We start from the raw sequence: 17,304 nt of genomic DNA, 5'->3' as shown, positions 1-17,304 counted from the left end.
AAAAAAAGAATGCGATACATTCAGAGAGGATAGGTCCATCATTGTCTTTTAGCCAAGAGAGTCAGGGATTTAACCCCATTCTCTGGATATCTTTAAACCTTTGACTGCCAGACTCTGGGCGTGGACGACAGTGGATGGATCACTTGCTAATTGGCATGTTCTGTTTATTCCCTCTCAAGCATTTGCCACTAATCACTGTTGGAAAGCAGGGTACAGTATTAGGTGAAATGGACCAGTGGCCTGACCCAGTGTGTCACGTGTAGCCCTGGTCTACACTAGGGCTTTATTTCGAAATGATCCACCAAGTTGAATTAATAAGCAGAGCGCCCACACTACCAAGCCCGTTATTTTGAAATAATGGGCCACGGAATTCGAAATTTGTACTTCTGCTATTAATCATGAGTAACACTAATTCCGTAATAGTCAGTTTGAAATAGTGGTAGTTGGGCATTCCGGTACTGCTATTTCGAAATAACTACTCCCCAGAGTAATTCGAATTAATTACTCCCTTTGGCTCTAAGTCAAGGTAGCGGGTCCACATTAATGGCACCTGCCTTGGACTAATTTCGATGCTTCCCCGTCGTGTGGACGCTATTTCAAATTTGTTACATTGGGCGCTAAGTCGAATGTACTAATTTCAAAATAGTTTCCTAGTGTAGACATGGCCATATATTCTCACAGGTGCTGCAGAGGTGTACCTGAGGGAAGATTTTTCATGAGGAATCTATTTTGCTAGTGATGCATGAGCCAGAAGGCACTGATACAAATTTCAGATCCCAGGTTGAGGTTATTGACTTTGAGATCTGGAACATCTTTCTTCTTGTAAACTGAGCAAATTTGATCTCAAGTCCTTGAGAGACCAATGTAGAGTTCCACCGTGCCATTTTAACAATGTTATTTTGCAGACTTGAACAACATTTCAGAAATTAAATGTGAAGATAATTTACAAAATAGAATTTACTTGCTGTGTACAAGAAGCAATTTTAGGACCTAGTTTCATGGTTTCCCTTTATTTTAAGAAATCAATTTAATTTCACACAAGGCTTCAGGGTCCTGAGAGGAAAATAAGTGCTTGAATTTCCTTACTGTGCTGAAGTTTTAACAATTTAATTCTCGCATAGCCATGTCCCTTTTTTAGAACAGAAAATATTGAAGTCCCAGCTGCTGGACCAAGCAACTACTTAGTTCCTAGGGAGAATGTTACACAGAGAGGGTAAAGGTAGCACAGGGACATTTATGAAAGGGTTAATGTGTATAACCAGCTATTTGCAGGTGTTATTCCTTTTCCATCTTCTTCAATTGGATACATTTAGTTGTTAGAAAAATAACAATTGCTTCAAGATTCAAATGCTGCCCAGTTGACTAGCAGAGCAGCCACAGCACCTGCAGCTAGCAGCATGCATTTCTACTGCTGGTGCACATTCGTGCATGCTTTGGTGCACATAACAAAATTTATTCTGTACATGAATGGAAAAAATTACAGGGAACGCTGCCTGAGACTAATACATTACTCCACATTCAGCAACATGTGCAGTGCCCACATGTCCCTTGCTGTTCTTAAGCCAGAAACCCCACATCTCATTATTTTTATTTTCCAAGTGCCACAGCATCAAACTCTGTGCGTAGAAGAGTGGCAATAACAAAACGATGTGCACAACAAATACAAGTTGCATTCCTCAAAGACAGAATCAGGGCTAGGAGCGTTCCCCATGTGCTCTCAGTGTCTTACCATCGCAGTACACTGGCGTTCCCACACCATGGATTGGAGAGTTTGAGTTTCAGGGCCATTGAGAAGCTTCTGGCCACTTGCTCACCAAAAGATTCTTTCTCTGTACGGAAGGCGCTGGGAAAGCCATTGCTCCTCTGGAGAGGTATAGGTCACGGATGGGGGGCCTAGGGTACATGTTCTGTCCAGCCAACCTAAACTCTCACATCACATTTCCATTAACTCTTTGGGGGCAGGGCCTGTCTCTTAGGGTGCATTCAGCACCTGGCCCCATGAAGTTCCAATCTCACTTGTGCCCTCCAGGTGCATCTGTCCTGAAGTCTGGTTTCTTCCACATTCCCGGTGGAAGAACTACCCACCTAGGGCTGGGAGACTCACTCAAGCAGATGGTCCCTCTGTGTTCCCACCCTCCTCATTACACACACCTTGCACTGAAGGTCAGACCTCTACTGGGGGATCCCCAGCTTGGTGGAGCAGGCTGTTCACCTCCCTCTCCCTGATTCCCCACTGGTTTTTTGTCAGCCAGCTCCTCACTTGTGCGTTTGTTACTGCAGCACATTTACACTGCTCTTCCCATCTTCTCTTGTCCCAGGCAACACGCTCCAGTAACATCTGCTGGCCCCATCTCTCGGAGCAAGCAAGAGGGCCAGTCTTTGGTAGCCTATTTCATTCTCAGCAGCCCATTCAGACTGCCACTAACAGGGCCACGAAGGCCTCTTGTGTTTTGTTTTGTTTTTGGATGGGGTGAGGAGTAACGTTCGTCCAAATGGGAACTGGACTGAGACCCACCAACTCATTTCGCACTGGCTAGTTAGCAATCATTGGATGGCAACACGATGTAGTCGCTAGTCGGCTGGGTCTGGTGGGAATCAGTGAACTAGAAGTCAGTGTCAGTGCTCCATTTCCTGAACGAGCCCTTCTCCGAAAGCCATTCCAGACTAAATAGGTACGGATGCCCTTACGATTTTGAGTTAAATTCCCATTCGGGCCAAACCATGGAGCCGAGTGCTGGTGGGGGGTTGGGGGGAGTGTTTCCTGCTTGCCAAGTCTGAACTGAAATCAGAGTTTTAAAGAGTGCTTGGCTGCAGCAGCGTGTGAGGGAAAGGAGATTGGGGGGTAATGAGAAGCACGCTGCACGGGGCCGCTGTGTTTATTTGGATTTATGCTAACAATAGAGGGCCTCTGGGCGCCCCAGCCACACGGTACAAGGGCAGAAGTAAAATGAACTCGCAGCCTTACCCCTGAGCCAGCAGACATCACCCCCTCCCCCAATAAAACACAGCTTCCCACCCCCTGCAGCTCTAACCCCCATCGGACCCCATGGTCCATTTAGTTCTTCTTTGCCAGAGGGACAATTAACTAGAAAAGGGCAAAGAACTAATTAGATTAATCCCTTTGCTCTCCCACTTTGCCAGTTATTTTGGAATGATTTTTCCCCCTTGGGTCCAGCTTTATTTATTATTTTAATTGTCATTTTAATTTTGCATGTTAGCAAACAATGCCCCAAGAAACGGATTTGTGAGCAAGGCACAAATGATTAACTATTAACCCTCCAGCCATCAATTGTTCTGTCTGCCTGTCCCTTCCCATACCTGCCAGACTTGCTCTCGGAAGAGCTGTGAGCTGCCTTGCCTGTTCTGGATGTGCAGGAAGTCTTGGATCCCTGTGGCTCTGCTAAACCTGTCGTTGGGGGCCGGCGGGATTGCGCAGTGTTGGGAGTTGGCGGGGAGTCCAGCACAAGGACTGACTTTTGATCTGCAGAATGAAATTATTCCTGCTGCTCTTTTGCTGGGTTCCCCCCTCCCCTTCCTCTCCTCAGGGCTGGCCACGGCGGGTGGGAGGGGTTTGGGACTGTCAGCAAGAAAGAAACAAGAGAGCATGTGAATGAAAGACAGACTTGGGAAAGGCAAGAAGAAAGTTTGGTGGGTCTCGTGGAGCACAGAGGAGAGGAGAGCTGCTCCTTTCCAAGCAAGTGTGTGCAAGAGAGCGAGCCTTCTGCCAGGGGAAAGGTGGAAGCACGTGGGGAGGATGAGTTAGGGGATGGAGCGAGGGTTAATGGAAATCTCTGCCCATTGCTGAAAGGGGCTGGGGGTTTTGTCTGTCCTCTGGGAGCTGGATGTGACTGTGAGCGCTCCTGTGCTCAGGTCTGGGTTATGCACTGCCTTGTGAAGGGGATCAGGACCCCAGACCAATCAAACCCACCCGGGGCTTCCCTGCTGGGCTGAACCCAGACCCTGTAAGCCGCTGGCACCTTGGAGCGTGTGAGAAAGCAAATGCCAGAAGGAAACGCCACCCCAGCATAGGTTACTACTAACAAGAGAGGCTCAGGAGCCAGGTTTGCAGTTTGTAAAAGCTCAGAGCACCAGCATTGTCCTCACTTCCCTTGGACTGCAGACACCGGGAAACCTGCCTGTGGAAGGAAAAGTCCAAGAGTCATAAATCTGCTCTCCCGGCGAACCCCAGCAGGACTCTCTGTGAATTCCCACAGCCTCGTTCTTTGTCAGCACCGGAGAAACTGGCAGCCTCAGGAGGTCATCATGAGAGTTTTTCTTTGAGGAAGAAACGCCTGCCAGCCTCTCACTTGGGAAGGCTGCAAAACTTTCTAGGGAAGGGAAAGGAGCAGCAGCCATGGAACTGCACGTGTTGGTGCTAGAATTCATTCTCCTGCTGCCAGTGTCTTCGTTCACCCCTGGGAACACGCTACAGCCCCGTATGTAAGTACCGAGCAAAGCAGCCCAGGTGGGCCGGTCAGGTCAGCAGAGTGACAATGCTATAGACAATTAAAACAAGTGGGTTTTTTTAAAATTTCCTAATCGTACGTGTGCACAGAGCAAAGCCAAACGAGGATTTGAGAAGTAGGGATGCTTCCCTTTGCCTGTCAGAAATACTTGGATGATTTTTTTTTCTAATTGAGATGTAGGGAGTGGGTGAGCATGGCATGGAACTGTGCACTTTGCAGACTGGTTTCCCATGACTGCTGCTTTTCTAGTGCTCTCGATTCGATTTCTCTTTTCTTAACACATTTCTCTTATAATCACTGTGCCTCCTTTCCCCCTGCTCTTAATCTAGAGGCACTTAGCCCTGTAGTTTGTAATGAAACGTTATCGCTTTGGTTTGGCATGAACTGTGTGGCTCCTTTGGGAGAACGTCCTTAAAGTTTGGTCTCCTGCCAGGAGAAGAGCTCTCTGTCCAGGGGTCTCTCTCTGTTTTCATTGTAAAAGAAACTAGCATTGTGCAGTGGAGTAAACCCAAGCCATCCTTCCCCTTGCTCAGTACCTCTCTTCTTCAGGATGGAGGCATTCCTGTTCAGTGCCTGTGTTTTGGAAAATGACTGTAAAGCTATCTGTCTTGCTTATGTAAAGAATTCCATATTCTCTCCCCAGCAGCGCCGGGCAGGGCTTGTTGGCTTGCATAGTGGAAATGAGAATTGTGCCAGTGTATTCGAGAAAAGAAAATGCCACAGAATGGGAAGTGCTGAATTTAATTTAGAAACCTAATTCCCAACAGAGCACGGCTGACAATCCTATTCAGACACAAACCCACTGTTTGGTACACAAGAAACCTCTCATTCACTGCAATAAATTACTCCAGAAACACTGCTGCTGCCAACCGCATTCTTGTGGTTCTTTTGAGTTCTTCCTCTTTGGATGTGAAGACAGCTAAAGGGTGAGGCATTTTTAAGTAAATAGCAAAGGACAGGCAGGGCGATACCATCCTGTAGAGTGCCCTTTGATCAGCTGCAGATACGAGTTTTGACCGTTATTATATAGATGGATTTGTTGCCTTTTGGACAAGAAGATAACTGTTTGCCTGGCCTCCGTTCCATTTGGGACTTGGGGCTGTTATACCGATGCACGGATGAATTTGAGGCTTGGCAAACTGAATAGCTCTTTGGTGGCCATGTGTGAGAGCAACAGGCAAGGATTTTAAAACAAAGCTTTTGGGGAAACACGTCATGCATCCAAAAGGGATTTTCAGGCTTTCTGTAACAGTATCGTAATCGAATGTTTGGAGCAGCAAGATGCCAACGGGAATTGCTGTATTTCGCCATGTCTGAATTATTGAGGTAGTTTGCTGCTGTAGAAAGATTTTTTTTTTTTAAAATGCACGAAGCCCCAGAAGTGGAACCCTCTCCTCCAACAAATTGCTCCTAAATCTCACTAATTCACAGATGATGTTTGCTAAATTAAAACAACTGATTTCTATTTGTGGAACCACAGTCACAGACTGAAAAGTGGTTAGGCAGAGCACACGCTCACTCATGCACTAGATCTGCTGCCAACTCAATTCAGATTTTCTCACCTTATTCACTAAAGAAAGCGTGTGCGTCTGTCAGCCCTGCCAATGTCAGTGCCCAGGCGATCGCAAGTTCTAGGCTAGTCTGTCTTGTGCTGCATCAACCCAATGCATGTGTAGTCTAGCGGCAGACTCATTACTTCTGGTGATGGTGTCAGAGGCAGGAAGATCTCAGGTGGGATTTGCGAGGATGGCGGTTTGAAAAAATAATCAGTTAATCTGTAACTGAAGCGTGTGTGTTCTGAACTAAGTCAGGGTGGATGAACATGGATCCTCCCAAACATCCTCCCAGGTCCTCAAGAAAATTGACTCCTCTTTGACTTTTGCTCTTGGTTTTAAAGTGCTCTTTCTTAAAAGGTCCTAAAAGAAAAATATTCCTCTCAGGGATCAGTGGGCAAGTAGTTGTTGGATCTTTCAAAGCGGCTTTACGGTTCACCTTGCCTGGAGGTACAGTGCATGTGCAGAGTGTTAATAGCTATGAGGTAAGCTTCTGCCTAAGGAGAGAGAGATGAAGAACTGCTATTCAGGACCCATGTTTATTTGATTTATGATTTTGAAATGTTTTCCACACTCCGAGCAGAGCGCGCAGTCAGCAGAGATATTTGCTAACAGGACTTATAGAGCCTTGTCTGGGAAAACAGAAGAGACGATTCAAACCTCGTTTTTTCCTAAACGCTGTGCCTGTGAAAACGGCAATTACTATTGGTTCTATAATATGTCATTTTAGTGGGCCTCAGGGAAAAGGCAAACTGACCTGCATGGCCAGGCCTGCCGCTGGGGGGTAGGGCAGAGAAGGCACTTGCCCCAGGGCCCGGCGATACGCAGGAACTCCGGGTCCTATTGAATTGCTGCCAGAGAGCTGCAGCGCTGCTCTGAGGCCTAGGGGGAGCCTTTGCCCCACCCCTTCCACCTGAGGCCCCGCCTCTTCTGGGCACACAGAGCCTGCCCCCTCATATCGTACACTAGGACCCACGGTGGCCCCGCTGTGTATAGCTCTTCTCTTGCAGATGCTGGTTCTCTTTTTGGACCTAATCAGATGTTCAGTCCTTTTATAATAATAGGAATGCACCCTCCTTTGCGGGGCTGGAGCCTTGCCATGTGGATAGCCCTAGTGATCTAATGCAGTGGTTTGCAACTTTTTTTTTCATTTGCAGTCCCCCAACAAACTTCCAAATGGAGGCGCTGACCTCTTTGGAAATCTTCAGCATAGTCTGAGCACCCTGCCACAGGTTGTAAATCTCTCTTCTGTGGTAACAACAAGCTTTCATGGAACCGTAGACACAGTCTGCGAACCCCCAGAGGTCCACAGACGTCAGGGTGAGAACCACTGATCTAATTCATCCTTCACGGTAGAGTAGCTTCTGTTGCGCTAATTCAGGAAGAGGGTGAGGGCAATGACCAGCTTTGGCTAGGAGTGAACCTATTGTCCTTTCAGGTGCTTTTCGTGAAAAAGGGGCCTGGTTAAGGTCTACACCCTTTCTTACAATAAGAGAGGAAGGGGACGTCAAGCTAAAAAGTTGTGACAGAGGAGGGAGAAAAATTATTCTCCTTAACCTCTGATGATAGGACAAGAAGCAATGGGCTCAAATGGCAGCAAGGGAGGTTTCAGTTGGACATTAGGAGAAACTTCCTAACTGTCAGGGTGGTTAAAAAATGGACTCAATTGCTTAGGGAGGTTGGAGGTTTTTAAGAGAAGGTTAGACAGACACCTGTGAGGGACGGTCTAGATTAGTGGTTCCCAACCTTTTTTGTACCATGGATCCATTCACAAACTTTTGGTGAACTGGTATAATTTTATTTGCATATTTGTATATTCATTATGCAAATAATGAATATGCAAAGAAAATGTTACCTGTCTGCCAAAAGACCCGGTCCCCAAAGCCTCTGCGAGCAGTCAGCTTCAGCTCCATTAGTTGCCATGTGGCGGGTGGCTGCTGAAGCTGTCTGTTTGCAGAATACCGTAGCCCCCTGAGCCCTCTAGTGCCAGCCCTAACCACTAGAGCTCCCCACCCCTCCCCTACTCCCCAGTGCCAGCCACTTACCCCACAGTCCCCTGCACCCAACCCTCCCAGTGCCAGCCTTCCACCTTCAGAACCCCCGGTGCCAGCCCCCATCCCAAACGCCTCAGCCTCAGAAAACCTGATTGAAACGGGAGTTAAAGCAAAATAAAACAAGTTCCTCAAAACAGAAGAACACTCCCCCCTTAAACCACCACCCAGAACTATTCAGAAGAAGGAGAATGCTTGTGTACCACTAGACTAGTGTCCAATCACATCTTTGGCAAGAACCAGTTAGGACCCGTTAAGAAAATTCCTCAGTCAGAAGTTGGGTTACATTCATATTTACTTTAAAAGGTGGGAGCTGTGCAGGATTTAATAAGTGACTTTAATTCCCATCATAGAAAGCTGGGCAGAGAAGGATGAGAATGAACCAGAGCAGGACTTCTCAGTATTTTTTTCCTCCTCAGCCCCCCGGTCACTCCCTTTTTACTCCTGTGACCCCAGAGCATACAATTTTTGTACCCATATCCCTGAAGTATTTTCATTGTTTCTTTGCCAAAACGCTGTCGTGCATAGTACATTGTGACTTTTTAAATCTGTTTTTGTTGTGTCACATATGGTCAAAATTAGGTTAGGAACTCCTGGTCTGGCTTCATAGTGTCATTGGTTTTAAAACTAATAAAAGAAAGTTTTTTTTCACATAGCATGTAGTCAACCTGTGGAACTCCTTGCCAGAGGAGGCTGTGAAGGCTAGGACTATAATAGAGTTTAAAGAGAAGCTAGTTAATTTCATGGAGGTTAGGTCCATAAAAGGCTATTAGTCAGGGGATAGAAATGGTATCTCTGGCCTCTGTTTGTCAGAGGCTGGAGAAGGATGGCAGGAGACAAATCGCTTGATCCCTGTCTTCGGTCCACCCTCTCTGGGGCACTTGGTGCTGGCCACTATCGGCAGACAGGATACTGGGCTAGATGGACCTTTGGTCTGACCCAGTACGGCCATTCTTATGTTCTTAAACTTGGTTATAATTCAGTCCTGTAGCTGGCCAGGCAGGGGGTCCTTCAAGAGGGGAGGAAGAAACTTATCTTTGTAAACGGGGGGAAAGAACTCATTCCTAAAATAAGCTCAGGTTTAACCAGTCTGGGAAACACATGTGCCAAATACGGAAACAAAAATTTTCTAAGAAAACACGAAACACACACACACAACAAAAGTCCTCTTTCTGAAATGTAGTCCTCCCGCTATATCAGCCCGGTCCTGGTCATAATGCAGCTGTAGCTCATTTGTGGATCATCAAACACATTCTCTACTCCTCACTGTCCAAAACACGCGATTTCAAAATATCTCTGATACCATCCACTGCCAACTTAGAAGAGGCAACTAAGACTGACTTCTAAAGGTTCTCCACTTTATTATTATGTATCAGGGGAAAATGCCTTTTTTACTGCTTGGTAATAATAGCACATCCACTTCAAGTTAGCTGTGGTTGGTAGTCAATCCTAGTGTAGCTTTAATGAATAGTGTTTGGTTGATGATGCAAAGGTTTGGTCTACTATGGGAGATCCCACGTGTTCGCTTCTTTTCTGGGATCAACCCCAGTCACTTCCGTTCGGTGGAAGGGCATTTTAGAAAATGTAATATGAACTTAGCAATACACAAAATTTTATTTTGTATGATGAGGCAAAAGCAAATTGATCACATGTACTAGGAATGTTAAACTCTGGGCCTCTGAAACTTGCGTAGTGATTACACAGTTTTATAATTTATTTGCATTTGGGAAGCCAAAATATTTTAATCTTTGAATAATTTGGTTGCAAAGCACTACGAGAATGAAGAACGCCTGAGTTCTTGATATCTTTGCTCAGCTTTCGTCAGGTTTTGGAGCTATTGATTAATTGTACGTGTTCCAAATGCTATCAAAGAAAACACCACCCAATGTGTTCATTCCCCTGGTTTGAAAGTTCAGAGTATGAAGCACCTTCTCCCTTGGAGGTAAACTGGGACATACTTGGAAGCAGATTTGTCGATTAGTTGCCATTTCTGACCCTGCTGCTATAGGTGGCTGGCAACGTAAAACTCCATAAGCCGGTTCTTGTCATGCTGGTTTGACAATAAAGAGAGGAACTTCAATGTGCAATAGTTAAACAGGTTTATTTTTTTCTTATTTTGACTGTACATTATAATATCTCGTACAGTGTCTGACGCTGGGTTCTTGCACAAATTTCCACTCCATTATACTCTTGTCCCTTACAATTCCCCATTCATTTTCATTTGGAGACAGCATGTTTTACTTCCTGTTACAGGGAGCTTCCCAATGCAATTACTTCCTCTTCTAAACCACATAGTGATGAGACGTCAGCTGCATTTCGTGTGTCCCTGACTGGAGAAGTGAGATATCTGTATCTCTGATTAATCTCCCAGAAGTGCTGCCTGCCTGAATCAATTGTTCATAAAGTTCTTTGAGATCCTAGGGTAAAAGTGGCGATGGAAATGAAAAGTCTGTTATAATTCTTCTATTTCCGTACAGGCGAAATGGTATAAAAAGACGTGACTTTGACACTTTCTGCAGGACGACCCCTACTGTAACCACACTTGGAATCAAATGGGGAGGCTTGTGGAGATGGTTGTCAGAGGCCAAGTTTAGGAGTTCTAGACCTGTCCCTGCCACTGACTCACTCTTTGAACTTTGTCCAGATTCGGGATGGGAAAGGTTAATTTGTTACCTGGTAAACATCACCCATAATGGGTGATGCTTGCTGGTTCTGATTAACTGGCGGAGGTTGGAGCACCCACTCCGGCCCAGCTGCGGTGGGTGGCGGGCCCATTCCAGCCCTGCTGGGCTAGAGTGGCCCTCCCGCATTTCCCTCTTTAATTGCTTAACTGGTTAATTTATCCAATTAAACAGGATTTTACGTCCCTAGTCCAGATTTCTACCTTCTCTCTGCCTCAGTCTGTCCACCTGTAAAATGCTGGATGCTGATAGTCCCAATAGCGTATGGTGAGATTCCTCGATCCATCCAGGCCTTTGGTTCGACAGGGAGTTACTCTTGACATGAGTGAGATGCTGGTATTATTTTATTGTTTTGTTAGAAGATTTACCCAGGGTGCCTTGGGCCCTTAACTCCATCACTTTTTGTTTTTTTGAATATAAAATGAAAAGGTCCAGGCTTTCTTTGAATCATTGTTCTGGCGGGGGGGGGGGGGGGGGGGGGGGGAGAGGGGCTCAGTATGCAGACTGCCCTGGGGAGAGAGGACTACCCCAGCCCCCCCAAATATATAGCAGAGATCTGTCCCTTTCTCCAGCCTCGCCTCCTGCTGCCCTGGCAGGGTAATAGCTGTCTGCTTCTCTCTTTTCGACAGGCCAAACGTTTGTGCGGAGCAAGAGCTGGTGATAGTGGGGCATAGGCAGCCATGTGTCCAAGCTTTCACTCGGATGGTCAAAGTGTGGAAACCGGGCTGCGGAGGCCAGATGTGGTGCACTGGCTATGAACGGAGGTAGGTGCTTTTCTCTCTTGCCGTGTGGAAATGGACATTTTCCCCCCTTCCGAGTGGAAAGGCTAACCCGACCAGGCCCAGTCCACACTGGCACTGTACAGTGCTGAAGCTCTCTGGCTCAGGGCTGTGAGAAAACGCTCCCTTCTTGGGCATGACAAATTACAGCGCTGTAAAGCACCAGTGGTCCCGTGAAGCTGTGGGGCAGCCCAGCTTCACGGGTGATTAATCAGCCCCGCCAAGTCAGAGGCTCATGGCTCTGTGCATGGAGCTGACTGACTGGGAAGCTGTGCGGCGGTGCAATTTAGAGGGAACGCTGCTTGGCACCCCTGCTGCCTGGGAGCCGCTCCAGGTCAGCCCCTCCTGCCCCAGCTCTAATCCTCTCCAAAGCCGGAGCCCCCTCCTACCCCGCAAAGCTCCATCCTCAGCCCCACCGCAGAGCCCGCGCTCCAGTCACATTCCGTTGGGTCGCGGCATCAACAAGTTGCTTCAACTGGGTCATGAGACAAAAAGTTTGAAAACCCTCTGGCCTAAAGAATTAGTTGAGCGGCTGACCCAAAGCTAGCTAGGAAGACACGTGCAGGGAAACAGGTGGCTCACAGCCACAGGTTAGCTATCAGTGGTGCAGCTATTTAATCCCACCATGGTCTGCCTAGAAACAGGGCTGTCCCAGAGGACTTTGTGAATCTTGAAACATAATCATGGGACAGGGACCGTATATTCCTGTGTATTTGCACAGCGCCTACTGCAATGGGCCCTGATTCCAGCTGGTGTCTGTGGGTGCCAGGCTAGTATAATTACTAGAGCTGTCAAGTGATTAAAACAATTAATCGTGCGCGCCTCCCCTTTGAAATGCCGCAGCGGCGTTTCGACGGGGCAGCACTGCATGGAGCCCGGGATCAGCTGGAGTCCCCAGCTGACCCCAGGCTCCATGCAGCATTGCCTCTTGGAAGTGCTGCGGCATTTCCAAAGGGCAGCACATTAGGAGCCTGGGATCAGCTGGGGACTCTAGCTGATCCCCGGTTCTGCTGTTGCAAATCCCCTTTGAAGCACCGGAGCAGCACTTCAAAGGGGCTTTGCAATGCGGAGCCAGGGATCAGCTGGGCATCCCGGCTCCACATTGCAAAGCCCCTTTGGAGTGTTCTTAACTTGCCTTTTACTTGATTACTACTTGGCTAGTTATGGTTACTGTCGCTGGTTAAGAATGGCCTGCATTCTGTTAGCTTTTATGACCATGGCTTCCGTCGCTTCCACCCCAGCCCACTTGTTTGTCTCACCCTCCTGTTAAGGCTTGTCTGTGGGCTGTAAGCTCGTAGGAGCAGGGACTGCCTTTTACCTCCTGTTTGTTCGGCATCTGTCCCAGCGGGGCCCCATGCTGGTTGCTCTCAGCAAGCGATGCAACCTCATAGGGCTCGTCTACACTGGCCCCTTTTCCGGAAGGGGCATGTTAATTTCAGCCATCGTAGTAGGGAAATCCGCGGGGGATTTAAATATCCCCCGCGGCATTTAAATAAAAATGTCCGCCGCTTTTTTCCGGCTTTTAGAAAAGCCGGAAAAGAGCGTCTACACTGGCCCCGATCCTCCGGAAAAAGCGCCCTTTTCCGGAGGCTCTTATTCCTACTTTGAAGTAGGAATAAGAGCCTCCGGAAAAGGGCGCTTTTTCCGGAGGATCGGGGCCAGTGTAGACGCTCTTTTCCGGCTTTTCTAAAAGCCGGAAAAAAGCGGCGGACATTTTTATTTAAATGCCGCGGGGGATATTTAAATCCCCCGCGGATTTCCCTACTACGATGGCTGAAATTAACATGCCCCTTCCGGAAAAGGGGCCAGTGTAGACGTAGCCATAATGTTTAGTAGTAGCCAGGCTGTTTTGTGGGAAGAGGCTCTTCTGAAACCCTGTCGTCTTCTCCTCCCTTTACTCACATCCCACCCTGGTGCTTATTTTGTGTCTGTCCACCCCGTCAGCTGAGAGGGGCTGGAGGTGGCTTCTTCCAGAGCCTGTGATTAGCATTGCATGTGGTGGGCTACAAGGGTGCTGAAAAAGGACACAACTGGCTCTTTCCCAGTTGGAGCTGCTTGCCCTGATTCCACAGCCTTCCCCGCCTCCTTTGACCTTGAGGTCTCACACTCGTCCACCCCTTTCTCCCAGAAGTATTTTAAGTGATGCCAAGTAAACAGTGAAGAGTAAGAGCTGCTTGGGATTGTTAGTAGGAACTGACACAGGGTAATACATCACCAAGTGCAATATGACAGGAAAACACTGCAGAATAAATCCAGACCATCTTACTTCACAGAATATCATAAATGTCATTTTTTCTTATATATTGCGCTAGCGGCTGTTAAGAAAGAGGGTTAATGCCATGTAAAAATTCACTGTTTACTTTACATATCCTATTCCCTGCCACCTGGTACCATGCTCTGAAATGCCAGCACTTTATAAGTCTCCTTTAATGTCTCTGCGGAACATGAAAGAATTCCAGTGTGAAAGCTGAAAGTGAAAGGTGCATCTGATAAAAAAGCGCCAAATGCTGTACCTATTCCAGGGGATGGAGAAGCAGTTATTCAAACGACTCTTTTGAGGGCAGGCAAAGAGAGAGGGCTGAGGTCCTCTCCCTGAACAGCTTCCCAAGTTGCTCTCATGAAAATAGAAGTCACAGACCTGCCCTCTTCTAAACGATCCTGGCCGAGGCAGCAGCCTCTTTTAAAGTCCTTGAACCAGAAACACTGAACTATAAAGCAGCTCACAAAGAACTTGGATGTCCATACGATGCCGAGTTCGGGGGAGGCGCTGGGCGTCTACGCTGCGAATGTGGGTTGAATTTATTGTTGACTTTTTAGCACCTGACTTTGCAAAGTTGAAGGTGCATGGTCCTCAGTGGGCACATGCGGCTGACGGAGTGCATCCCCAGTAGCGTGGCTGCCTTTGACTGTAACAGGGGAGCATTGTGGGTTGCCATCCCACAGTTCCTGCCACTCATTTGCATCCTGGGTTAGGCTCCCAGTGCCTGATGGGGGACACACGGTACAGCTGGTGTTTCTGGGTACAAGTCCCTCCCATAATGTTCCTCCCTCCCTCCCTGTTTGAAAGCAACAACAAACAATCTTGTGCCATTTCCCCCGGTTATCTGTGCAGATGCCATAGCAGGGCGAGCATGGACCTCGCTCAGCTGCAAACTGCTGAGGCAGGCATTGCAAAGGCCTTGCGTGCTGTGTAGTGGTTTGTCCAGAGCCTCGCCAGGAGCCCCCAGAGAGAGGAAGAATGTGAGGTGGCCACAAACACAGACACGGGGAGACCCACTGAGTGGAGCATTTGGCATACGGTGTCCCGATCCGCACTGCTTCCCACAGCTCCCATTGGCTGGGAACGGCAATTCGCGGCTGACGGGGGCTGCAATCTCCCGTACCTGTGGCGGTGCAGGTAAATATTATAGCGGCCTGCCAGGGGCTAAGCCTGGTGAACGGCTGCCATTTTATTGCCCACCTCTGGTCTACAGGCTGAACTTGCTTATGCCGCACTTAGCAATGGAGTTCTCCTCTACAGGGCTCGGTTAAAAATTCCCTGGGTAAAATTCTATGAGCCGTGGCCGACGTAGAATCTGTGAATCCATGGACAACATGCCGCTGACCCTGGGCTCCCTTCCAGCCAGCACTGAGCAAGATGCATGTCAGATTTGCTGGAAAAAAAAGATTAAATGAGTGCAAGAGGCTGTCAGCAGCTCAGCCGTGGGCTCTGTGATGTGGAATTTGTTAACAGCAGACACGCACCGGTGATCATCTCGGCAACCTTGGAGCGCCGTTGAATGAGGCAGCGTGCGAGGCTGTGGAGGAAATCAGCGAGGAGTAAGGAGCTGGTGCTGCCAGGAGAGCCATCCTGTCTGCCCGGAGAAGTGGTGGCGGTGGTTGGGGAGATTCCCTATGGCGGGGTGTAACGGCTGTAACGAAGCAGGTGACTTCAGATTGGCTGGGATGCTTCTTTAAAAATGGGCGCAACGTAGAAAAGTCGGACCTGATTTAGCCCTGCTGTAGGCAGGGACAGCTATACTCAAGCCAGGCGAATGATACCTGCTGGTGCGGGGGATGAAGTTGGCCATTGGTAGCTCAAGTGCAGAGATCTGAACTGGAAGTTGCTACAGGCGCTTCGCCTCTCTGCACGTCAGGCGAGCAGCAGCTGAGCCTGGTTCGGGAGCACGGCGGCCGGGCAGAGCTGGAGAAGTGGGCTGTGAAAGAAGGACACTGCGAAGGCTGAGTCCTGGATGTCTTCTCCGCTGGCTGCAGTCCTGGCTGTGGGGCCAAGCACAGACCTTGGGGTGATCATGCTTTCCGCCCCCTTTCCGTTCCCCCCTCCCTGTGGGCAGTGGGTTACCTAGGCGAGGGATGGCATTGCCTTCCCAGACCGGCCGACGCTCTCTGCCAGCTGCTCGGAAGGGCAAGGGTGGCAGCCCAGCTCCCCGGCCACCTGGGAGGGCTGGGGCCACAGCCCTGCTCTCCAGCTGGCCAGGAGGGACCAGGCGGCTGCCCCAGGTGCCCTGATCCCCTGGGAAAGGAGGAGCCACACCAATTGCTGGGATGGGGGACACAACAAGGGCTAGGGGATCAGGGGATTAGTTCTCTGACTGCTAGGGGCAGTGACCTAGGGTGGGGGGTCGGCTTGGTTCCATAGGGGTCTGAGGGAGGTTGCAGAAGGGGCGGAGCCTCTGGAGGAAGGGGCGGGGCTGGGGCTTGCCTTCCCCAGCGGGCCTTCAACCACCGCCTATACCTGTCCCCTTAAACAGTTATAAGCATTTTTTTAAAAGATGCATCAGGATGCTAATTCCAAAGAGGTATCTTGGGGGTGGGGGAGGAGATGGCTTTTCAGCATTGGGGTTAAGGAATGGCTCTCAACCTAGCTTTGCCAGTAATGATCTTGGCGATATCATCTACATAATGGGAATAATGCAGCAAACAGACCCTGTGGTTTTCTATCATAGAGTCTGTCTCTTTGACTGTCTTTGAGGGAGCCCTTTGCAATGATAGGTGCCTTGTCGGCCGCCGCATTGAAGGCTGGTGCTTCTCCGGTCACAGGCGTCTGGTCCAGGTCTCTGATGTGTGTTTTTTGACATTGTAAATCAAGGAACTAAACCTGCATCATTTTCCAGCAGGAACATCTGTTTACTTGTGACCAGAAGTTCCATTGTATGCAGAATGAAGATGGAGGTTCAGTCTAACCATGTATTAGTATTGAGAGGGGTGTGGGCATACAACTGTGTAAACGGTTAACCGGTAAACCTGGGCTAATCGGTTAATGGTCACGGGTACACTCAGACTCCCACCCCACTCCTGGGGAATTGCCTGCTGATGCCTCTGATGCAAAGGCAGCGGGGTGGCAGGCAGGAGCCCGGTCCACACAGGGAGCTGGCTCCCAGCATGCACTGGCTCCCAGGGAGCTGGCTACGGGTGCTGGTAACCACGTCACCTCTGAGTTTTTCAGTGCTGACGTGTTTACACGTTTACCCACATTTTCACACCCCTAAGTGTTAACTTGTTTGGGGAAAAAAGTGATTCTGTCTGCGTTTCGGTTTGGTCGATGCACTTGTTAGTGGATTTGCTGCTGGTGAAGTGAGCTGACAGGACAATCCCATAGACTGACGGTCTCTGTCCCCAGCAGACAAAGTGCAGGCAGCCATAGCCCGCTCCACCCCCGAGGGGCCTTCGCCCGGCCGTTCCTATGTGAAAGAGAGGGCTGCATTCCCCAGGGCCTTCTAGGCCTCGGCCTCTTGATGAAGACTCCAAGCAAAGTTTGTGTGGCTAGTGGGTTT

General features: G+C 48.8%; 1 protein-coding gene across 2 annotated transcripts in view; it reads left to right on the top strand.

Annotated features, from left to right (window-relative positions):
- Window positions 1-3,601: 3,601 nt before the first annotated feature.
- MEGF6 (multiple EGF like domains 6) overlaps window positions 3,602-17,304 on the top strand; it is a 278,469-nt gene continuing 264,766 nt past the window's right edge. For both annotated transcript variants that reach the window (XM_075906530.1, XM_075906529.1), the window contains exons 1-2: window positions 3,602-4,440; window positions 11,381-11,515. In XM_075906530.1, the coding sequence (XP_075762645.1) occupies window positions 4,355-4,440; window positions 11,381-11,515 (221 nt within the window). In that variant the 5' untranslated portion in view covers window positions 3,602-4,354. The remainder of the gene's footprint in view (window positions 4,441-11,380; window positions 11,516-17,304) is intronic.

The sequence above is a fragment of the Pelodiscus sinensis genome, chromosome 23 (genome assembly GCF_049634645.1).
Source record: "Pelodiscus sinensis isolate JC-2024 chromosome 23, ASM4963464v1, whole genome shotgun sequence".
In the NCBI taxonomy this organism is placed as follows: domain Eukaryota; kingdom Metazoa; phylum Chordata; order Testudines; family Trionychidae; genus Pelodiscus; species Pelodiscus sinensis.
Note: the sequence above shows the minus strand (reverse complement) of the source record. Positions and strands in the feature narration are given on the sequence as shown.